The sequence below is a fragment of the Pipistrellus kuhlii genome, unplaced genomic scaffold (genome assembly GCF_014108245.1).
Source record: "Pipistrellus kuhlii isolate mPipKuh1 unplaced genomic scaffold, mPipKuh1.p scaffold_m20_p_1, whole genome shotgun sequence".
Taxonomy (NCBI): Eukaryota; Metazoa; Chordata; class Mammalia; order Chiroptera; family Vespertilionidae; genus Pipistrellus; species Pipistrellus kuhlii.
This window is the reverse complement of record NW_023425404.1, coordinates 177,378,626-177,402,721: the sequence shown is the minus strand read 5'-3', so window position 1 is coordinate 177,402,721 and position 24,096 is coordinate 177,378,626. Positions and strand designations below refer to the sequence as shown.

Below are 24,096 nucleotides of genomic sequence, written 5' to 3'. Positions count from 1 at the left end.
GCATTGCAAATGCCCTGCGAGCAGGCTACCTTGACAAGAAGTACTCATTTAAAGACAGTGCTATTGCTAAACATGAGAGATTTGGTCCACTGATTCTGAAAGAAATGGTCACAAGAAATTCAGCAGGAAATTCAGGAATTGGATTGTTATGATGATGTTCCAGAAGATTATGACATGATTGTCATTGAATAAATGAGTAAATTCTTGATACTGTAGGATTCACAGTTTGTCTGGTTTGTGTTGACAACTACCGTACCGTATACAGGTAATAAATTTCCTTTATTTTCATTTAACAATAAATGTGTACTGTATTCTTCTTCATAGAAAAATAAGACATCCCCTGAAAATAAGACCTAGCGCATCTTTGGGAGCAAAAATTAATATAAGACACTGTCTTATTTTCGAGGAAAAAGGGTAGTATAACTGGGGGGGGGGAAATCTTGTTTTCTAAAATAAGCCTATATTAATATTGTAATATTTCAACTTTGAAAAAGAGTACAATATAAAATATTATGGAGATATTCAGATAAGAAAACAAATTCGGTATTTTACTTTAGTTTATTAAACCTATAAAGAACATATTTTATTTATTTATTTATTTTTAACTTTTTTTTAATATATTTTATTGATTTTTTACAGAGAGGAAGAGAGAGGGATAGAGAGTTAGAAACATTGATGAGAGAGAATCATCGATGAGCTGCCTCTTGCACACACCCCCACCCGGGATGTGCCTGCAACCAAGGTACATGCCCTTGACCAGAATCGAACCCGGGACCTTTCAGTCCACAGGCCGATGCTCTATCCACTAAGCCAAACCGGTTTCAGCAAGAACATATTTTAGTGATATGGTTGTTGGTATTCCTTCTGAAAAAGAAGTTCCATAAAAATAATGAGTTACCACAATAAAAGGGAAAAATGCCCCAACCATTTATTGACATTTCCCCCCAAATGTGCAGTAAGAAGAAAGTTTGTCTGAACTAAGAATTTCTTTTAGATACAAAGAAGCTGTGGTGGCCTATGAAAATGCAAAGCAATGGAACAGTGTCATCCGGATCTATTTGGATCACCTCAACAATCCTGAAAAGGCTGTCAGTATCGTCAGAGAGACCCAGTCTCTGGATGGAGCCAAAATGGTAGCCAGGTAGCATAAGGCATTGATAGTTTGATTTCCAAAAACTAGCCTTAAAGGAAAGCCCCTGCTTCCCTTTAGCAAACAAATTCAAATGGAGTGCTTATTTTCTTTCTTTCTTTTCGCCTAAGTGTTTAAATTCAAAGACTGTTGTGGTTACTGTATGAGAGGGTATTTTTCCAATATAAGCATCATAGACTATAGAACTGCAGTTCACCTCATACATTTTTATTGTTAAGTGGCTTCTCATAGTTGGGAAATACTTTATTTTGTAAATGACAAGCTTATTTGAAACGAGTCGAGCTCATTTAGTACTTTGTTTTAGGTTTTTCCTACAGCTAGGTGACTACGGATCTGCCATCCAGTTTCTTGTCATGTCCAAGTGTAATAATGAAGCTTTCACACTGGCTCAGCAACACAACAAGATGGAAATCTATGCAGATATTATTGGTAAATGTCATTGTTTCCCCTGATTTCTCTTAAGGGTTTTTACCATATAAACATTTTGATTCTCAGAATTTAATGATCAGGTTGGTATAACCACAAGCACAGGCATACCCACCATTTTCACATAGAAACACACAAATATCTATGTTACTTCTTGGATTTCAAGATCCCTACTATCACCTTAAGGTGATATGAAATTATAAGACCATTTTCAAAACTTAAGGATTTGGGGGTAACTTCCAAGAGCAGAGAAGCCAGATTTCCCATATCCTGCTTTGGATCAGCCAGTGGTAAAGCAAGGTTCCCAAATGAAGGTGATATAAATGCAGAATGAGTTTTGAAAAAATGAATGTTTTTATAAATTTTTAAAAATTGAGTTATAAATTAAGAATATATGGTTACTTAAAAAAAAAGAATATATGGTTACTTTTTTGTGAAGAGTAATATACAAAAGATGTGTTTTTAAAGGTTTTGAAAGATCAAAGAGAATTTTATATTCTGAGAACACCTGCTTACCGGTTTTCCTTCCCATGTTTGCGATTATTCTTAGAAACTACTGAAATAATGTTCAGGTTTTCATTTTATAGGCCATACTTAACATTTTCATGTTGTTTTGCTTTGGAGTTTGTTAGTTTCTTGGGGGGTTGGTGGTAAAATATATGTAACATAAATTTACCATTTTAACCATTTTTAAGTATGGGACTAAGTACGTTCACACTGCTGTGCAATCATTGCCACCATCCATCTCCAGAACCTTTTCCTCATCCTAAACTAAAACTCTATCCATAAACCATAACTCTCCCCATCCCCCAGCCCCTGGTAAGCACTGTTCTACTGTTTCTAAATTTGACTATTTGTGACACCTCATATAAGTGGAATCATAAAATATTTGACTTTTGTGTTACTTAAGAATTGATGATAGGATTCATGAGAAAAATTTTAAGTCTTCAAGGGAATACTTAAAATTTTTCTGTGTAGTCTGTATAATCCTAACGCTAACCTTAACCCTAGGTAAAAGCACCTTCTGATATCTTAGGAAGTCGTTCAGATAATTGGAGAAAATAGTTATTGAAAAAAAGGATGTATATGTAAAAGCAACATTAACATTATTAATGCCCAACTTGACAGATGATATTTCTAACATTAAAAATCACCATTGCCGGCCAGCATGGCTCAGTGGTTGAGCATCAACCTATGAACCAGAAGATCATGATTCGATTCCAGGTCAGGGCACATGCCTGGCTTGCAGGCTTGATCCCCAGTAGAGGGCATGCAGACGGCAATCAATCAATGATTCTCTAATGAAGTTTTTTTTTTTCCTCTCTCTCCCTCTTCCTTCCTCTCTGAAATCAATTTTTAAAAATCACCATTACACTAAATTATTTAAATTTCTCTAATTTCATAAGGATGTGGCTTATGCTATATCATACATCCTTCCACCCCCCAAAAAAATAAAAAACAAACAACCCAATACTTTTCTCCACCTTTCTTTATCCCTTTCTCTTATAAGCTCCACGTCTGCCTTGGGCTGGAGGCACAGTATCCTACTGAGTCTCTAACTCCCATGACTAAATGTAAACAATGAATTAGAACTCCAGCTTTCTTCCTTTCTGCTTAATATAGTTGGGCCTCAAACCAAAAGAATAACAGTAATTTTCTTTAAATGGCATCTAATGGCCACTTGAATGTCAACTTCCTTACTTACCTGACAAATGCATACAGACTATTGTTGAGACCAGGCATTGCTGAGAAAGGGAGATGGGTTACTTTTGCATTATGGTTAACTTGGCTCAGCCAGTGGTAAAGCAAGGTTCCCAAATTGTTCTGAAACTCTAGGCAAATCATGGTTGAGATTATAGTCAGTTATTTCTATTTTAGGAAATGAGATTGAGACTCTTAAAGCATGTCAAACCATATCTTGAATTCTCAGAGACTCAACTTTCCTCTCCTGTGGCCTTTTGAGGGAAAAGCTGGAACAAGCTGATGAGTGGAATGATTGTGATGACTGTGTTTTGTGATGAAAACAGACACTGATAATAACATTATTTGCTTATGAAGTTTTTAATCAACCTGTTTTTAGATCTTATTTTTACTTAACAATAAAAGTAAAGTTTTGCTCAAATATTTTACTCAGTGAACTTCTGTTGTAGGTTCTGAAAACACTACTAATGAAGACTATCAAAGCATTGCCTTGTATTTTGAAGGAGAGAAAAGGCATTTTCAGGCTGGGAAGTTCTTCCTGCTGTCTGGCCAGTATTCACGAGTTAGTATGTGCCAAGGAAACATGCATTGGACTCCACAGGAATGGTTACAGGAAATAATTAAACATATACTGTTTTTAATTCAGCTCTAAAATCTTCTCTTTGCCACAGCCAGTCCCATGCTTCCTTCGTAATGTCTCTCACGTCTTCTTTTCATTCCAGCTACCATCATTTAATCCAAACCCAGATAGCTTCCCCTAGGTTACCGCAATAGTTTCCTCCTGTTTTCCCCGTTTTTAGTTTCTCCCCCTATCACTTATCCTTCCCTTTGTTCCCCAAATGGTACTTTCAGTGCCAAAAAGCCCCTGAAACACAGGGTTACTCTGTTCAAGCGAGGGGCATACTAGTATATACGGGAAGCTGTGGGAGCGCTGTGCTCATGTGCGACAGGACAGGGACTGCTGGGTGGCATCTGAGGGAACAGCTGCTGCTCCCTCCACAAGATTGTTGTCAGTCAGTCCTGCCAGATAAGAATCGGAAGTCTGAGTCTCCCAGTTTTAAAATACAGGCACAGGCATTTATAGACTACCTTTTGGTCGGAGAAACGTGTGTGTGAATTTGCCTTTAGGCCATCAATTTGCCATTTCAACCTCTTCGATACCAATCCAAACCCTTCCACAATTGGACCTGCCAGCCTGCGCTTCCCAATCTGGCACCCAGCTATTTCCATTGAAAAATCCTACACTCCCACTCACCTTTTCCCATCCTTGTTTTCCAATGAGATTCCTCTCTGCCCTCTTCCCCACTTACCAGTCTTTTAAGCTCTTATAACCTTACATGCTTCTATAACCTTAGATGTGGTGGTATGATGTTACGGAATTAGACAATTATGGTTTAAATGGTTCCTTATCAGCACATCATACAGACCACCCAATTAGATTGTACTACTACAAAAAGGTGCCATAGCATAACCTCCTGGTGTTCTCTGTAGCATCTAGCACAGTCTTATATACATAGTAACAGATTGCTCACAAGTATTTGTTGAATGAGTAAGTGGATGAAAAATCCTACTGAAAGAGGGCACACTTTTTATTGTCATTTCATCAGAAATGAACTATATTCTTCAGAGGTTTCACTGAATCCTTCCTGTTTTTTTAAAAAAAAACTAAACTCAGCCTGTTAAGTATATATTTTAAGATTCAACTCTGTGCAGGCCCCTAGTTGAGATGATACTTTTACAGACTATAATAACTTTGTGTGTATGTGTGTGTGTCAGTCAAAGCTTTGTTTTTCTCAATGTGAAAGCAGTCCAAAGAGTTTTAATTGTTATACAATTCTCATTTCAGGCACTGAAACACTTCCTAAAATGTCCAAGCTCGGAAAATAATGCAGCAATAGAAATGGCGATTGAAACTGTAAGTAAGCTCTGTAATGAAACTTTCATGTTTTCAAACCATTTGGAGACATTTCCAAACATGTACAGAAGTGACCAAGCATTGTAACAATCTCTCCTAAACTCATTGTCTAACATCCACAGCTGTCAACTTGTAGCGGGTCTTACTTTGTTCATAACTCCCTCCTTCTCTACATCATTTTATAGTAAACCCCAGATGTTCTTCTCTAAATGTTAATAGTCGCTTCCCTTAAGAAAGTTTTTATTGAAACATCCAGGAAGTATGTCCTCTCTGTGTATATATTTTTTAAAGTAGTGTTTTGATATAGCAACTTTAAAAAGCTAGTTTCTAAGGTAGATCTTTATTAATGGCAGCTCTACAAATGAATCAAGAAAAGACCTGAGCTTGTTTTAGGCACTTGACAATAGGAATTTTTACACATTTTTAAATCCCATTTCCTTAGCAGATTATTTGTTTTTCTCCCCACCTCTTTTTCATTTTTAAGATTTGAATTTACAGGTTCTTTCTCTTCCTAAACAGGTTGGTCAGGCCAAAGATGAACTACTGACCAGTCAGCTGATAGACCACCTGATGGGGGAGAGCGATGGCATGCCGAAGGTCCTGGAATGCTTTTTTCACTCTAAGGGTCTCAGTTAGACTTGACTCTGTCTGTCTTGTTTTTTACGTGTTGTGACTTTTGCATCACAGACATAAAAATTTTCTCTCTGAACGTAGCCTCCGGTCATCTAGACAGACCCTGTGGAGGGTACTCTGTACATTCTCCCTTTGAAATACACATCAGCACCTATGAAATAGCCACAGCTCTAGATAACAATCCTCATCACCCACAATTTTTCTCAAATGTTATAGAGCTTTAGTTATTCTTGAACTGTGAAAAATGATTACTAGAACTATGAGTTAGTACTAGCTCCTAAAAATCCGTATACTTTATTTGTATTTCAAAAATATTGGGAATTAATTAAAATCATATTTAGCATAAAAGTAACTCACTAGAAATATAAAGTAGAAATAAATCATTAAGAAGCTATTTTTAAGATGTGTGACACTCTTGGACTTTGCACAGAAACTGCTCTTCTCTCAGTCCCAGTGAGGACAGACTCCTGCCTGAGAGATGCCCCTGATCTTCCTTTCCCCTTTGCTTTGGGGTCCCAGGGGATCTGCTTGTGAAAGAACTCGGGTCACGGGTTTGGAGAGAAGGCACTAGAATGTCGCACCTGGAGAGGACTTAACAGTCCTGATCTCCAAACCCACTGTCTGTTTCTTACAGATAAAAACCTTGAGGTTCAGGGAGGCCAAGTTAACCTGCCAAAAGGGCACACACAGGTCCTCAAACTGTGGTAAACCACCTCTCCTTCCCTCCACTTATTACAGTAATCAGGAACCAGCACCAAGTTTGTGGAATTGTTCAGGGTTAAGGAGAAAAGGAATGGAAAATGCTCCAAGGCCAAAGGAAATTGTATAGGCCTGAGAAACTTATACAGGTGTAAAATTCTTTGAAAGTTTGCCAACTTGGTACATGGTATAAGAATACATTTCGTGTTCGGCATGTGAGAGGGAACTCCACGGAGCAGGGCTAGGAGCAGAGTGAAGCCAGGTCACATGGAGGGCCTGGCTGGGAGAGGCCCTGCCAAGCTCCCTCTCCATCGGTGGAATTCTGTAACTGCCTTCCTTCCAGGGAGGGCGTGAAGAGCTAACTGAGCTAGTATTTCTCAAGTACTTGGAATATTACCTGGCACATATTAAACTCTAGATAAATACTCAATAAACTATTTATTTGGTTTCTTAAAACAGTATCAACCCTCAGTTACTGGAAAGCGAATGTGATTCTAACTGATATGCAAAATGTTAGGTGTTTCTCCCCTTAGCGACTGAAGAGTGATGTTTCTCTAATGGTTTGTATGTCAGGATGCCAAGTACCTGTTCCGCCTGTACATGGCCCTGAAGCAGTACCGGGAGGCCGCCCGGACCGCCATCATCATCGCCAGGGAAGAGCAGTCCGCGGGTAGGTCCCTCTCCCCAGCCTCCCCAGACCCTCCTCCACCGGGGAGGAGGAGCCCGCTTCTAACCGAGGACTGCTTTGAACCAAGAAGACGGGGGGGTGACATCATTTTTAAGTGTCCAGAGAAGTGACATAATTCATCATCACGGGGGGACATTGAATGTCTCCACTAAAGCCTGCTCTGGTCCCATGCTGTTTCCTCTACTCCTTTGGGGCCTCAGCTCATGAGAACACACGTGCTCGAAGGAGTGAGGGGCACTGCAGCCCTGGCTGTGACTGAGCGGGAGGGGCGGTCAGAGAGGAGGCTGGAGAGGTTGGCGGAGGTGGGTCCTGGAGGCCCGAAGTCTCCGCTGAGGAATTTGCAGTTGGTCCCTGAGGCCTGGGGGAGGGTTTTTGTAGGGGTGTGACCTGAGGTTTTGGGGTTAGGGGTGAGACTTGAGGCCTTTATAAGAACACTGACGTCAGAATGGAGGCAGAGGATGCTCAGAGAGATGACGGGAAGCATTGGCAGAGGCCGGGGAAGAGAGGCTGAATTGGGAGACTCGGAACTTGATGACCCGTTGAACTTTGGGGCCAGGTGGGTGCTCTGAGGAAGAGAGGTCTAGAATGACTCCACCATTTTCTTCCTGAGGGGCTGGCTGGACGGAGTGTCCAGGTGACCCGATCTGGAAGTGCGGGGGGTGGATGTCCATAGGCAGACTCGGGCCCGTGAAAGGCAGGGCAAAGCCAGGCATTGGGGGACTGTTGGTTCCTTGTGTCCACCCAGAAGGACTCTGTAGCAGTTTATAAAGCCTCTTTACTCACTCCCCGGAGACTGAGCCACCACTTCCTGACGTGGAAGGCACCCAGGCTGGATGTTAGTGCCATAATTCCAGTAGGAAAAACTGAGTCACTTTAAATAAGAAACTATTAGGATATTACTAATAACGGGATTAAGTCATTTGTAAAATGAGGGCCCATAGAAAGTCCTCAGAATTCATCCTTTGCAATAATGTAATTTTTACCACTTTTTTCCAGGCAACTATCGGAATGCACATGACCTTCTCTTCAGTATGTATGCAGAACTGAAGTCCCAGAAGATCAAAATTCCCTCGGAGATGGCCACCAACCTCATGATTCTGCACAGCTATGTGCTCGTCAAGGTGAGCCCCTGGGACAGCCTGCCAGGTGTGCCTGTGCCCTGGAGGGTTTGCTGCCCTGGATCACAGTGACCCCCCTCATTCTCTATATCATTAAGTGACAAAAGCAAGATAAACATAATTATACAAGATCCCGTCTTTTGTGTACAAAAACGCAAAAAGTGAGAATGAATATATATTCATTTCAAATAAAATTAGAAGTATGTATCTTAAAAACTAGCAAAAGTAGTTTCCTAAAGGAAACAAGCGAGGTGCAGAGAAGGTGGGGCACCGAGGCCCACCAGGTTGGGGGTCAGAGGGACAGCAGGTTTCTGTGCCTTTTTATATTGTTCTGACTTGGAAGCATATAAATGTGTTACCTGGACCAAAAAGGAGATTAGTGGAAAAAATTTTTGTTAGTTTTCAGAGCTTGCTAGTTTATTAATTATAAGATAATGGATGTTCTACAATTCCACTAGTTTATTCATAAAAAAAAGTTTTTATTGAGGTATAATTGACATATAGCGTTATACTGATTTTAGGTGTATGCCATAATGATCCAGTATTTATACACATTGTGAAATGATCGCCACCTGAAGTCCCGTTACTGTCCGTCACCGGACAAAGTTCACTGTTAGGGATCACTTTCTTGGCAACTTTCAAGTATGCTCTCCAGCATCATTCAGTATAGTCGCCATACTGTACGGCCTCCAACTTCCCTGTTTGTCCAGATTTTCACTCACGTCAAAGTACCCCTTCCCACATTCATGCTAACGTGGCTTTCCGGCCAGTCCACAGAGCCGGTTTGGCGTGGAAGGCACCCGGCACGGAGCAGCGTTACTGGGGACGGGCTGCAGGTGTCGGCTCCGGGCTCTGTGCAGAGCGGCCTGCGGTGCGGAGGGCGGGCCGGGCCATCCGCCCCGCGTGGCGGCCCCTAGCCTGGCGACAGAGCACGGGGACTACAGCGGTGCACCTGATAAACACAATTTCTTAACTTGATAGAACTCTAATTTTTAACCTAAAATAGCCACTGGCTACCATATAGCTAGTGGCTACCATATCAGACCTCACAGATCCAGAACACCGGCTTTAAGGGGACACTCTGAATTCCCACTGGCCACCCCAGGAGTGCATTTCCCTTCAGAGCAACAAGGGGGGCCTGTCTCACACAGAGGAGCAGAAAGGGGAGGGAGAGCTTTCTCAGCTTCTGACAGGAGCGGAGCGGTGCTAACCCCGCAGTGGCAGACGGCAGAGGTCAAGGGGGGCGCGTAGGAACAAGGTGGTGGAAGACAGAAGCAAACATAGGGATTCCGGTAAGAAGCCCTGTAGGACCAGCGCTTTCCCATCATGGCCATCGAGGTGGTGCTCACACCTTTTTCTTTCCCTCTGGCCCCAAGAGCTGGGCTGCCCCTCCTCCCTCCCACTGCAGAGCACCCTCCGCTCTGGTCACTTAGCAAGCACCAAGCTCTTCCACGGTTTGCTAGGATTGTACACTGCTGGTGATGTTAACAAGGAGACTCACAGATCCTGTTAGGTAAGAACAAGTTGATGTGAAAATGTCTCAGGCATCTTTGACCCAATGGACTGGAGAGTCGCCCACATTTCAGGGGAAATGGGGCCTCAGCTCTAGCAGACGCTCCCCCCCAGAGCTGGGCAGGGGCCTGGCTGAGGGACAGCCTGGGACTGCGGGTGTGGGCGGCTGAGCTGGGCCACGAGGCCCACAGCCAGCAGGGGTCAGGGAGGACCGCGGCCAGGGCCCCCCTCCCTGCCGCAGGGCCGTGCGGATGTGGGGTGACGGTGCAGCGCGCTCCGTAAGTTATACCCCGTTCGCTCAGACCCCGTGCCCGAGTCGCTGTGCTCGCCCTTCACATTCCGACCAAACATCCTCAGTTCTGACTCCAGTCGGTCCACTGCCCAGCTCTGTGGGTAACCTCTCCCCCGACGGCAGCAGTGACGTCAGGGCCCCCTCAGTTCTCCAGCTCACCATCCTCGGTGCACCCCTCCTAGCGGGCACCACAGACCCCACTGGCACTTCCCTGACCTCGGGCCCCTCCGGCCGGCGTTGCCTGAGGACAGCCAGGGCCCTCCTCTAACAGCTCATCCTCTGCAGCACTAACCCAGCCTCCAGGCCCCACACAACTTGGTAAAGTAGGTATTACTAGTCCCTGAATACTGGCCAGTGCGAGCTGTGTCAGGGCTTCGAACTCATGCCCAGTGGCCTAGAGAACACGGGGTAGGTAGGGAGGGTGAGGCTGGGGAGGAGCAGAAGTCCCAGTGGCATTCGCCGGGTAAGTCTGAGGATCTCCTGGCTCTGTCCAGGGTCATGACCAAGGATTATTTAAGGAACAGAGCATGAATTAGGGCCAAAGTCTCTGACAGAAGTACAGTATGCCCTTTATTTCAGATTCATGTGAAAAAAGGAGATCATATGAAAGGGGCTCGTCTGCTTATCCGGGTGGCCAAGAACATCAGCAAATTCCCGTCACGTAAGTACCGAGACGAGCCTGAGCCACATTCCTGCTTTCCTGCGGCACGGAGACCTCCCCTCACTGCCTGTCAGCCTCTGTCCTCCGCACTGTTACCCCCGTCCTCAGCCTCCCCAGAAGCCACACGACAAGCTGGGAATTCACTGGGACTCACACAGCTCAGCACGGAGGGGGTCAGCCCAGGCGTTACCACAGAGAAAGACACAAAGGGAAGGGCGCACGGCTGCGTCTGAGGGAGCAGGGGCAGCTTCCAGAGCCCCTCCAGGGGGGCCACGCTGACCCCCTCCGGGAGGGAGTGGGTGACACCACTGATGGCCCTGGGGCTGGCCACACGTGTAGGTGCCCCCTGCTCAGCACGTTCCGAATGCCCAGACTCCCAGACACGGTGCTCAGCATGAACCACTGTTTGTGGAAGAGTTGGGGCACAGTGAGCCCCTCAGTCAGTTCTGGAAACAGTGGGAACTCCTCCAAAACCCAAGTCCCCAGATGCCAGCCAGGGCCCAGCCTTTTCACGCGGGGCTTTCAAAGGACAACAGTGTCAAGGCCGCACACATGGGCACCACTATTATCTCCCCCGTTTTACAGACAAGCCAACGGCGGCAAAAGAAGTGAACTAACACTTGCCCAAGATCACTGTCGTTCAAATAAGTCTGTAGGCCCTTTCCCCTTTCTAAAGACATTCTTCAGGGAAGAGACTGTGTCACCTTCTACGATGGGGGTCAACAAACGTTTTCTGTACAGGATCTGATGTCAAATGCCTGGGGCTTTGGGGCCACATGGCGTCACCATACCCACCTGTAACACACATAAATGAGCATGGCCGTGTTCCAACAGAGCTTTATTTTTATTTATTTCTTGGACAATGAAATTTGAACCTGTTTTTCACAAAATATTTAAAATTTCACAAAATATTATTTTGATTTTCTTTCAACCACTTACAAATATAAAAGCCATTCTTAGCTCACAGGCAGATGTGGCCCACAGGCCATAATTTACCAACACCCGCTCTCTAATGTGCTCCTTTTTGTTACATGGAAAGTGTGCACCGTGTTGGCGGAGGTGCAGTAGCACAGGCGCTTGTAACTGCTGGTGGATGGACACTGGCATGGCCTTTCTGGAAAGCAGTTTGTGCTAAGAGTATTTTTTTTTAAAGGGTCATGTTCTTTGAGACAGTAATTCAACGTCTGAATCTGTCCTGAAGAAACAGGCACGTGCAGAGAGGTTAGTACATAAAAGGATTGCTCTCTCTTACTACATTCCTCAGCCGTCCTGTCAAATGCAAAAGTACCTGAGGTGTGTAAGGATGCACGTGACCTCCAGGGAGGGCAGGCCCTGGCTTACAAGGCAAAACGGCACCATCAGGGGGAGACGTTCGATGAGCAGTTAGCCTGACTGCTCCTCATTCAACAGATCTCAGGCCTTTGCCAGGAGAGGCAAATTCAGAGAGGGGTGGCCTGCCTTCCTCCCGCAGGGACTGACGTCACTCCTCCATTCGTATTGCAGACGTGGTGCCGATCCTGACGTCCACCGTCATCGAGTGCCACAGAGCGGGCCTCAAGAACTCGGCTTTCCGATTCGCAGCCATGCTGATGAGGCCCGAGCACCGCAACAAGATCGACGCCAAGTACAAGAAGAAGATTGAGGCCATGGTCAGGTACTCGGCGGCAGCGATGCCCCCCGCCTGGTCAGGATGCAGCTGCTGGTGGCAGCAGGAGCTGCCTGGGGGGCAGGGGGCGAGGCAGTTAGGATCGCACTCGGCTCCCAGCAGTGGAAAACCCCACGTGGCTGAACACGTCGGGATTTGGGCTGGTATGTGCCGTCCAGCTTTGCTATCCGGAGCATAGAGTTCCCTCCACATGGCTGTCTGCCACCACTCAACATCGCAGCCCCCATTCAAGGCAGGAAGAAGAGGGAGATTAAAGGACGGAAAGGTCTTTGCCTTTTAGAAAGGACCCACCCCCAGGACCATTTACATCTCACTGGCCAGTACTCTACCTCTGGCTGCAAAGTGTACTGCTGAGTAAAAACAGTGCTGGGCCGAAGGAAGAACGGCTGTTCCTGAGGCCTCAGTGTCTGCCACAGAGGGACAAATAGTGAATATTCCTCGGTGTAAGAAACTTTATAATTACACATCCTGTTGCCAGAAGAGAGGGCATTTCCAAACCCTGTGTAGGCCCCAAGGCACGTAAGGCGTCTCTTCACAAAGCTGTAAGTGGCCAGGTTTTCCACTAGTGTTCGCAGAAGGAAAGATGAATTGCAGTCACACAGTGACTCCATACTGCACTAGTTCCAAGTAGGATGACATTCGGGGTGTCTGTTCGACCCACTGTGACCAGGCCCCCAAGTGACCTGAATGCCGGCCCCGCAGCTGCACTGTAACGAATGGCAGCGGGGGGCAGGTGCACTGTGTTAGCCCGGCTGGGACTGACCGTCATGGCAGAGAGCTCTAAGCTGGACAGGGCTACATGAACACGCCCTCTTTAAAAAGGTGACGAGCCCTAGGAGCTTCACACCACACCAGACTTCCCCAACATGCCTGCCTGCACGGAGCGAGGTGGGAGACCATGCTGGAGCCATTATCCCGCAGCCCAGCACTGTGCAGGCCTCGGCGCTAGCTCCGGAGAGATGCACGAGCGCTCTAGAGCTGTGAGGCCCGATACGGTGCCTGGCAGCCACAGGTCACTCCATTTAAATTAAATTTAGAACTTAGTTCACCACTCCACCCGTATTTCAAGAGCTCAACGCGCCATGTGGCTCATGGACAGCACAGCAGGACCTTGCCACGGTCAGAGATTTGCTGGACAGAATGGAGGTGGCAAGCTCACCACTCCAGTGAGTGAGGAAGAGGGCAGCAAACCCACCCCATGTTCTCTGCCATTTCATGCGCCCTGAACTCCAGTCCCCAGAATGGCCCACGTAATGCTGCACTCTGACCACTCCCAATTCCTCCTCCTCCTCCCTGCACTAGAGCAAGGGCCTCAGAGTCCGTGAGGAAGGAGGGATGTTTCATGTTCCTAGTTTTCCAAACAGGCCTGTTCTCTGCTCTCCACCTCACTCGGGAAAGGAAGTGTTTTTAAGTGACATGTGGTTCTTCCTGGCAGGAGACCAGATACATCCGAGGCGGAAGAGGTCACAACCCCGTGTCCCTTCTGTAAATGTCTCCTCCCGGAATGTGAACTGCTCTGTCCTGGTTGTAAAAACAACATCCCATATTGCATCGCAACAGTAAGCTTCTTCATAATGATTTCCTTTCTCTGCATATCTATTTATAACCCATTTGAATGTGTGATTTATGAACATGTTTTTTACTTCTGAAATATCAATCCCTCAAATTTCCTGCAATTTTTAGCATGTAATTTTATGGTCAACAAAGCTGAAAGTTATATTCAAAGCATATAATAATTTAAAAAAAAAAAAAAGCATGTGATTGTTTGAGTATCTAGAAGGCACCGTGAGGCAGTGCAGCAGTGAGGGGATCAGATGGCCCTGCGCTTACATCCTTTCTCTGCCACTTCTTGGCTATGTAACCTGCTGCAATCCGGTTTACCTTGCAATTTAGACAATGTTTCTCAAAACTGAAGACTTCTTCTATACACAAGTCTGATAAATAAAACCTGGCTTTAGTCCTTTTGATGCCATCTCTTTCTAGTCAGTTTCCACCTGTGTGAACTATCAATATCCTAATTTAGAGTGCTAGCTTTTAACTGCAATCCCATTATTATAATTGAGTAACGGTGGGAGTTTTAAAACTAAAGATGAATTTTACTCCTAAATACTCTGTTTTAGGGTCGTCATATGCTGAGGGATGACTGGACAGTGTGTCCACATTGCGAATTCCCTGCTCTGTACTCAGAATTTAAGATGTAAGTGTGCATCGTTTCACTAGCTCTCGGGGTTTATCCAGAAATAGGCCTGTCATTCAGCTGCTCCTGATCCGAAACCTCATTTGTTCATGTTCCTAAAGATCTCTAAAGATTCAAATTGTTTTCTTAGAAGAACTTCTCTGACTTTTGAAAACATTATCCTGAAAGGGGATCTTGCATGACACTGAGTATTCCTAATTCTTTTTTAAGTCTCTAATTCTTAAATTGCATAATGAACATATACTAGAAGATGTGGACAGGAATACTCGTTTTTCACAGAACAACACAAAGGAAAAGAAACGTATTTAATCTACTCTGCCTTTTCATCTCCAAACAGCATGTTAAGCACTGAAAGCACATGCCCCATGTGTTCGGAAAGACTGAACTTTGCTCAGCTGAAGATGGTCTCGGACTGCACCCAGTACCTGCAAACAGAGGTGGAGCCATGAGCAGAACGTGCAGGTCAGTGCCAGACCCCCCTTCCCGGGCAGAGTCCACAGCTGTGCAGCTTGTATTCGCTTTGGCTCCTTTTTGTGACGCACGTCATTGGTCAGATTTGAGCACCACAACAAAACCTCCGATTCATTTTCTTACCGCTGACACGCAGGCTGTGGTCCCCACAATAACAAAGACTGTCGGGGAAGCCGCATTATGCATTCCACCAGGGCCATAACGTATCACTAATTGTCAGGAGGTTTTCAATTACCGATTCAATCTCTTAGTCATATTTTCAATTTTTTCATGCTTCAGTCTTGGTAGGTTGTTTCTAGGAATTAATTTCTTCTAATTCTGTCAGCATGTAATTGTTCATAGTAGTCGTCTTGCATTTCTATGGTATCAGTTGTAGTATCTCTCACTTCTGATTGAGTGCTGTTTGTCTTGGTGAGTGTGGCTAAAGGTATTTTGTTTTGAAAAAAGCAGCTCTTGATTTCATTGACCTTTTTTAGTCTATTTCTGTTCTGACCATTATTTCCTTTCACTACCTTTCAACACAGCTTTTTCTTTTTCCTCTAGTTCCTTGAGGTGTGAAGTTGGGTCATTTGAGGTTTTGTTTCTAACTGTAGACATTGGACTCATTATCTTCCCTTTAGAACTGCTTTTGCTATATATCGTAAGTTCTGATTTGTTGTAGCTCCTTTTTCATTCATCTATCGCTTGGCTTTGATTTCTTTTGACCCATTGGTTTGTTCAGTTTCATGCTGTTGAGTCATATTTGTGAATTTTCCAAATGTACAGCCAGCCACTGTCTTTTGATGAGAATTTAGTCCATTTTAAGGAATTATCATTAGGTGTGGACTTACTGCTATTTTCCTAATTGTTTTCTGGCTGTTTTGTCAATGCTTTGTGCCTTTCTTCTCTTGCACTCTCCCTCTGTGATCTGATTTTTTTGTAGTGGTAGCCTCAGAATTCTATTGTATTTTTTGTGTTTTCTACTAAAGGTTTTTGCTTTGTGGATACCATGAGGCTTACACAAAACATCATTTTTTTTTTCTCTCTTTACAGTAAAACCTCGATATAATGGACTAATTTGGACAAGGGGGTGTCCATTAGAGCCAAAAGTCCATTATATAATAAAGTTTTCCGGATGTGTTAAAAATTGGCAAGTTAGTTAGTTCACCTATTTTCACTTATGTGGACACATTTGTGTAATAAAAATTAAGTGTGTATGAAAAGCTTAATTTCACAGAAAAGTTTCCTGCATGTATTACTATAACTTTAGATTTATACTAAATAGGTCTAGTAAATGTGTGCCTACACCAGTCACTGGGAGTAAATAAATGCACACGGTTTTTTCTCAATGTGAACGCAGTAGCGCATGGTGAACGTCAGCAGGCTCCCATTAAAAGCGCTGTAGGAAGTCACCATGGGACAGCAGAACCAGTTACTGCGCACAATGCGGTGCGATCACATGCTAATCATTCGCTGAACATTACGAGTAGTGACTCCTGGATTTAAATGTAGACTAGAGTAGCAGATATGTAATATTTATGTATGTAGGCAAAATTACTAGTGTTTCTTCAGGATATCAGTCAGCAACTATATTCAGGCTGAATGAAAGCCCACGGCTATTAAGCTAAGCAAATGGGCGTCTTCTGTCAAGAAGGTTAAGCGTTTGTCAGCTGCCTGTGTGGAGCCTTGATGGCAGGTGAAGAACACTCCCTGGAACAGTCCTGGGGGCCTGTGAAAGCACGCTCTACAATTAAGGGGTGTCCCTTGGAAAGCAGCAGCGAACACCAGAGCGCCAAATTTGTACCTGAGGTCCTTCCTGGGAGATGCCAGCGACCATAGTCAGGGCAGAGGGAGAGTACAAAGATGAGGCCTGCAAGTCTCTGGGGAGTGCTGTGCTTGCCCCTGGATATGTGTTACACTACAGGCCTGCTCTTGGGCTGTCGCTCTCAAGATAAGCAAACAGGCCTCTTTCACAGAAAGACTGGATGCATTTCAGTCTGCCGCCTGTGCTGGCCACGTGGGTTCATGCAATCCCGTTCAGAACTATTCCTTAGTTATAGACCGTGTGGGTTCAAGGCCCATTGGCTGTCAAAGCAAGATGTTTTGGGGGTCTCTTAGTTGGAAGTCTTAAAATGCAGGGTGCCAGCTGTGGAGCCCAAACCCTTCATTCCTTGGGGTTTATATAGCAAGATTCTGTCTCACTTGCTGTGTCGCTTGGCTAGGTCCTGGACTTCTCTCAGGGGGAGCTATGCAGTGTGTCACTGTAGGTTTGCTGTGCCTGCAGGAGAAAGTAGTTCAGAAGCCTCCTACGTGGTCATCTGTGGGTCAGGAGTGGAAGCATGCTTTAGCTGGTGGCCTTCTCAAGGCCTCACAAGGCTGCTGTTGGTTAGAGCTGTCATCTCACCTGAGGTTGTCGTCACCCACCCTGTTTGTTGGTAGAATTATTTTTGATTTCAGAGAGGGAGAGGGAGAGGGAAACATCAATGATGAGCATTGATCCGCTGCGTTCTGCAAGCCCCCGACCAGGAATCGAGTCCAGGCATGTGCCCTTATCAGGAATCGAACAGTGGTTGCTCTAGTCAGTTATAAACTGAGGATAAAATACAGCATTTCTTGTGGGAGGATTCATTTGCAACTCTGCCACTTCCCAAAGTAGGACATTGTGTTTTTAATAATCCTCTGTAGAATCTTATCGACTGTGGTGTCACTGCTACTCACAGATTGGCTCAGTGCATGATTATGCGTGTCCTTTTGCAAAAGTCACTATAAATATTTTATTATACTACTAGAGGCCCCATGCACGGATTTGTGCACCGCGCAGCCCCTTGGCCTGGCCTGCAGAGATCAGGCCGAAACTGGCTCTCCAACATCCCCCAAGGGGTCCCAGATTATGAAAGGGCAAAGGCCCGGCTAGGGGACCCCACTGGTGCATGGTGCACAACTGGGGCTGGGGAGGGACCACAGGAGGGCTCCAGAGCATGTCTCATCTAGTCTCAATTAGCCAAACCCAGCAGCAAGCTAACCTATAGATTGCTTCTGCCCCCTGGTGGTGAGTGCGCCTCATAGCAAACAATCAAAGAACAGTTGGAGGCTTTTATTGTATAGGATGAGTACTAGTTGAAGCTATTGTTCACTGACTCCTTTTAGACAAGGAATCCTTAATAACCATTTATTTTCATTAAAGTTTTTCCTCATTCTTCCCAGTAGGATGGGCCATTACCATCCTCACTTCATAACAGAGGTTCAACAGCTTGTCCACACTTTAGGTTTGGGTTTGGGGAAGGGGGGGGGGGGGGGGGATCTGCCTATATTTTAATCTTTTTAATTTAAATTCTTTATTATTGAAAGTATTACCTATGTCTCCTTTTTTCACCATTGACCTCTCCCTGACTGCCCCCCTACTGTCTGCGTCTTTTGGTTGATCTCTTATCTCCCCACCCCCAAAGCTCAACAGTCTGTCCTTTGCTTGTCTGTGGATCTATTTTAATCATCTTAAGTTCATTATATTCCACAAATGAGATCATGTGATATTTATCTTTCTCCAACTGTCTTATTTCACTTAGCATAATGCTCTCCAGGTTCATCCATGCTGTTGCAAATGATAAGAATGTTTTCATTTTTACCACAGCATAGTATTCCATTGTGTAGATGTACCAGTTTTTTTAATCCACTCATCTGCTGGTGGGCACAGGCTGATTCCAAGTCTTAGCTATTTTAAATTGTGTTGCCATGAACATAGGGGTGCATATATCCTTTCTGATTGGTGTTTCTAGTTTCTTGGGATATAGTCCCAGAAGTGGGATCACTGGGTCAAATGGGAGTTCCATTTTTACTTTGAGGAAACTCCGTACTGTTCTCCACAGTGGCTGCACCAGTCTGCATTCCCACCAGCAGTGCCCGAGGGCTCCTCACACCTTTTTAGTCAGTTGCAAGACCACAACTGAATCACAATGCTGATGACAGACTGAAGATTTCTAACATGGGAATGTAGAGATCCTGCTCTACATCCCATAAACAAGCAAAAAAATCTTTAGTGTGCTTGGCTCATCACTAAGTGCCAGTGTTACTGAAACCCTTCTAAAGGTGTATGGGCCGTGTTTGTTGTGCTTTCCAGGTATGTTCCTGGGAAGACAGCATTTTTCCGTTAGGAGACTGTGTTTGTACCCCTGATGGACCTTCTGGGTACAGAAGACAAAAACCAAGGTGACCTTTCCAGGTTGCCCCTTCAACTTCTACAGAGTGACAAAACAATAACACATAGCACTGCTGTTACTACACTTTGTATATTTCCTCTTCAAAGTCTTACACATTGTATGTTCTGCACTGTTAATAGTAAACCTATGACATAATTGTAAATATTCAGCTTTTTTGAAGTATGTCCTTTAAAATAAAATTGTTAACTATTTGTAATGTTTCTCTGGATTTGGAGACAAAAGAAGGCAGCTTGAAGTACACTGTGCAGCATAGATATTAACACTGTTAAACGTTTCAAATAAGAAGTTTACACAAATCAAGACTATGTAGCCCTTAAAAAAAAAAACACCCAAAACCACTAAAATCAAATATTTGAGAGAATGAAAATGAAACTAGAAGCTTATAGTCATTATGTATATAGTCCTGAGTTATTCCACTGTGTACTATGGAATTCTTGTCACAAAAATTAAATCATTTCATTTCCCCTGAAGTCAAAATTATTCAAAATCTTTCCCAAGGTGCTTGGAGCATTCCTTCCCCATATCACACACCACACTCTCCCTACATGCTCCCTTGCCTTCCAAGGCCAATGTAACTACAGGCTAAGCAGCTAACAGAAATGAACAGTGTAGCCTAACTTGAACATATCAGATGATAGGTCTTTGCAGAATAGCTACCAGCATTCTGAGCGCTACAGAGGTGCCTGCAAGCCTAGGGGGCAATCCAAGTACCCACATGCATGATGCCTCCAGCTCTATGACCCCTTCTTCCCTCCCAAAGGCCTTGGCCTTCCTAAGTGAGACGACACAAATCATTACCAATAAACCCACCCACTGTGGGGATATAGGAATAACAGCTGCTGGCACTTGGGATCTGTGAGGTTAAGTACATTATATCCTGGGAGTTTCAGGCCTTCGACACTCATTCATGTGCATAATTGTACCAGAACTTACTTAGGAAGACACACTTTATTCATGAACTGCCCAACTTAAAAAGATGGAGGATATAGTAGTTTGTTATAGATAACAAAATGGCCAGCATCCATCCAATGCATATCCAAAAAAAAAGCAAATATGCAGTTTTATGCTGCAAAGATAATGTGTGGCATCTAGTGGCTCCAATAAGGATACAGACCCCTTAGAGTTACATTCAAACTGCTGTGGAACCCAGTTCCTACCTCGTCCACACGCCTCAGAGTCATGAGGGCTTCAGCCAGGAATCAAACAGACCCATCTTGTCATTCTCATATTTTAAAAAGCACATTTATAATCTCTAAAAGCAAAATTATTCATCTTAATATAAAAATTATGCCAATCATGTGTAAAGCATTTATAATTAAAATCATGAGCAAGTGAAGGACACTGTTCACTGTTCTGACTGCAAGGGTAGTTGTCCCTTTGCTGTGAGCACAGAGCACTCAAGCAGACATGACCTGCACATCCAAAAGAGCAGCAATAGAAGAACAAGCGTAAGAAACTCACGCTCAACCCCCTGGTTGGGTGAGGCAGTCGTCAACCAAGGGAATCTTCACTGAAGCAGAGGTTTCAAGCCACGCTTGAACAGAGAGGGGCGCGGCTCAATAGGAAATGTTTTGTTCCCATAATGAACTTAATCTACACGAAAGACATTTTTCACATGTCAAATACACTTTAAATGTCTCACCATCCAAACAAGACTCTCCATTCCTTAGAGACAGGAATCAGTACCCTGATCCTGACTTTAAATTCCTTTCCTCACATTCCTCTTAGCAATTACTGACAAGATTAAAAACAGACAGACACCTAAACTCCAGGCTAGTTCCACAGCCTCAGGGCCACTCAGCAAGGGCAGTTACAACAAAGTTCCAGAAGGGTTTGTGGGCTCCATCACAGAACAGAACCATCTCCCAGGGACAAAGTAAACAAAAGCCAGTGTTCACTTTGTCCTAAGCCAGAGTAAGCCGGAGAGTCTAACCCGAGTAAGCCCCCGGGTTTAAACCTGATGGGTTGAAACTCAGGAAGGACAGGAAGGACTAGCCATCATTTTGCAGCCACACCCTCTAGTAATGACAAAAAGGCCCCGCCACGAAATTGAAATTCTGTTCACAGCATTCACAGCCAGCCGTGATGAAGTTGGAAATCAGAGTGCTAACTCTTCAATTGCCAAGTTATGTTTCACACAACGGGTTAGTAGTAAAAGTAACTTCTTTTATCCAATCATTTGCAAATTAGTAAGAAAAATCATATACCAACATAGTATTTTACTATACAAGATGATCAGCTTAAGAATTTGTACATGTATCATATGGGACATTTTTATTCCTAATTTACATTTTGCAAGATACTTGACAATGTACAAAAAGAATACCCAGTTCTAGGTGGTGACTGTATTGTATTATGATTTATTTACAAAATTTCACCACATAATAGTAACTATCTTTTAAAAAAATTCAGGATTGGATCTGTAAAGGCCAGTAGAATAAATTGTTAAGCTTACAAAAGCTGCCTTAGTACCACTGTTCTCAGGCATATTATTGTTAAATAAAATCTAATTCCAAAGCCCACTTGTAGTTTCTAATTCTGATTATACACAGTCATTTTGAAGCACAATCGAATTAGATGGACAGGGGACAGTGGAGGACCCACGCAGTCCTATCAACCTCTATAAGAGGTGTACATCAGCCCACCGGTTACATCCTGCTAGCTGTACCACCATTTATCGGTAAGGGGACCACTCGGTCGTCCTATTGCGGTTCCTTTGGGAAAAATAAGGCATCCTCTAGACCAGCTAGACTGGTCACAGGGTGAGTAAAAAGTGACTGTCAGTAGTGAAAAACAGTTTCATTTCTTTGAACCTTTTCCTTTTCCTTTTCTGGACTCCTTATCTTTTTCTGATTTTGAAGGCTTTGAAGATTTTGTCTTTTTCTGTTGGGAAGGAAGGATGCAGAAAATAGTTAATATCTGTGTTTATGAGTAAATGAAGTAAGATCATCTCTATAAAAATCTTTACCTGCAACTTAATTAGTAAAGAAGAACAGTTGCAAATATCTATATATCTTTACTGCCACCTCCAATGAGCTTAGTTTCTTTTTTTTTCTTTTCTTTTTTTTTTAAATATATTTTATTGATTTTGTACAGAGAGGAAGGGAGAGAGATAGAGTTAGAAACATCGATGAGAGTCATCGATCAGCTGCCTCTTGCACACCCCCTACTGGGGATATGCCCGCAACCAAGGTACATGCCCTTGACCGGAATCGAACCCGGGACCTTTCAGTCCCCAAGCTGACGTTCTATCCATTGAGCCAAACCGGTTTCGGCCAATGAGCTTAGTTTCAATAAACTAGTTGTAGCCTTTAAAAGATAGCCATAAAACTAAAAAGCTACTTAAAATCTACAACCAACATATGTTCCTCATGTATGCAGTTTCTTGGATTTAGAACATAGATATATTTAGGAAAGACAAAATAATCAAGACCTAATTTACAAACAGGGTAAAAAGTTACTTTTCTTTCAGTTTCAGATTCGAGAGTCTAAACATGTCCAGTTTGAGGAGAAGGGAGGAGACAACCCCTTATGTCTACACAAGACTAGACAGGAAGAAGAGCTACACGGGTGAAGGCCACTATTCCGACCCCTGCATGTACAAACCCAGTGAGGGCAAGGACGATACAGGAGGATACAGACTACATTCCTTTGCCAGCAACAGCGGGCTGATGCCATAAATGATTTTAACTTATTCCAGCAAAAGACAAGGATGTTTGCTCTGAAAAACTTCTATAGGCAGTTCAGTGTCTATAGCAAAACAGAAATAACAGAAGGGAGAAATGGTTTCATTGAAAATGCTTTTCTTGGTTGTGCTGTGAAAATGTGTTTGGGTAAAGCACAACCAATGACCAAAAGAATAAAAATCTTATTTTTTCTAACAGAGAATATGACCACCAATATGATGGCCTATTTTTCTGCTCTTTGGCTCTTATATTATCATTAGAAGCTGTTTATAAAAGGGATAGCCAGCCCTGAGTGAGTGGCTCAGTTGACTGAAGGGTCATCCCGTACAGCAAAAAGGTTGTGGATTTGATTTCTGGCCAAGGCACATACCTAGGTTTTGGGTTCAATCCCCTGTCGGAGCACATACAGCAGGCAGCCAATCAATGTTTCTCTCACATTGATGTCTGTCTCTTTCTCCCCACCTCCAAAAAATATCAATAAACATATCCTCAGGTGAGGATTTTTTTAAAAATGAAATCTCCACCTTCAACTGTGATGAACAAAAAGACTTAGAAGTATTTTCAGAACTTACTCTGCTAAACAGGCCCTGAATAATTTCTGAAGATAAATTACACAGAAAAGATCAACTATTCGCGAGATTATCAGAGCTGCTCCTCTCTGTAGCTTAAATACTACCTTGATCATAGCATCCATTTCCACAGCGTCTTGCTCTTTGTCATCAGACTGAGAGTCATCCTCTTGGAACTCCTCACTTTGCTCAGTTTCCAGCGCGGGGCCGGTGCTGTGTCTGGAGGCCTTCACTGCCTGCAGCGAGTACGGGGTCAGGTGGGCTTCCTTGTTGTAAGCTCTCGTAAAGGCTGCCTTCACCTGAGAAAAGAAATGGAGGGATTTTAAAATCTAAGTGCCAGATAATACTTCTGAATTATGTATGCCTACAGATTCTGAAAGACCCTAGGAGCCCCTTAAAATTATTTGCAAGATATTTTTACACCTATATGTGTGTGAATATATATTTTATATATATATATATATATATATATATATATATATATATATATGCATTTTTTATGGAGGTCCATATTCTTCA

At 43.7% G+C, this 24,096-nt stretch overlaps 2 protein-coding genes across 11 annotated transcripts in view; one reads left to right on the top strand and one right to left on the bottom strand.

The window, feature by feature from the left end:
• Positions 1-23,365, top strand: part of WDR19 (WD repeat domain 19) — a 68,165-nt gene extending 44,800 nt beyond the window's left edge. For 2 of the 4 annotated variants that reach the window (XM_036418459.2, XM_045573373.1), the window contains 13 exons: positions 995-1,141; positions 1,455-1,579; positions 3,727-3,839; positions 5,124-5,192; positions 5,712-5,789; positions 7,098-7,194; positions 8,209-8,333; positions 10,714-10,795; positions 12,299-12,449; positions 13,897-14,020; positions 14,582-14,658; positions 14,996-15,120; positions 19,223-19,511. In XM_036418459.2, the coding sequence (XP_036274352.1) occupies positions 995-1,141; positions 1,455-1,579; positions 3,727-3,839; positions 5,124-5,192; positions 5,712-5,789; positions 7,098-7,194; positions 8,209-8,333; positions 10,714-10,795; positions 12,299-12,449; positions 13,897-14,020; positions 14,582-14,658; positions 14,996-15,107 (1,300 nt within the window). In that variant the 3' untranslated portion in view covers positions 15,108-15,120; positions 19,223-19,511. Of the gene's footprint in view, positions 1-994; positions 1,142-1,454; positions 1,580-3,726; positions 3,840-5,123; positions 5,193-5,711; positions 5,790-7,097; positions 7,195-8,208; positions 8,334-10,713; positions 10,796-12,298; positions 12,450-13,896; positions 14,021-14,581; positions 14,659-14,995; positions 15,121-18,971; positions 19,512-22,794 lie in introns of those variants that run through there. The other 2 variants (XM_045573366.1, XM_045573361.1) reach the window with 2 other exon arrangements.
• The window catches only part of RFC1 (replication factor C subunit 1), a 66,617-nt gene continuing 64,094 nt past the window's right edge, over positions 21,574-24,096 (bottom strand). For 6 of the 7 annotated variants that reach the window (XM_045573382.1, XM_045573378.1, XM_045573387.1 and 3 more), the window contains 2 exons: positions 23,685-23,876; positions 21,574-22,205 (listed from right to left, as the gene is read on the bottom strand). In XM_045573382.1, coding sequence (XP_045429338.1) covers positions 22,122-22,205; positions 23,685-23,876 — 276 coding nt within the window. In that variant the 3' untranslated portion in view covers positions 21,574-22,121. Of the gene's footprint in view, positions 22,206-23,684; positions 23,877-24,096 lie in introns of those variants that run through there. The other variant, XR_006740108.1, reaches the window with a different exon arrangement.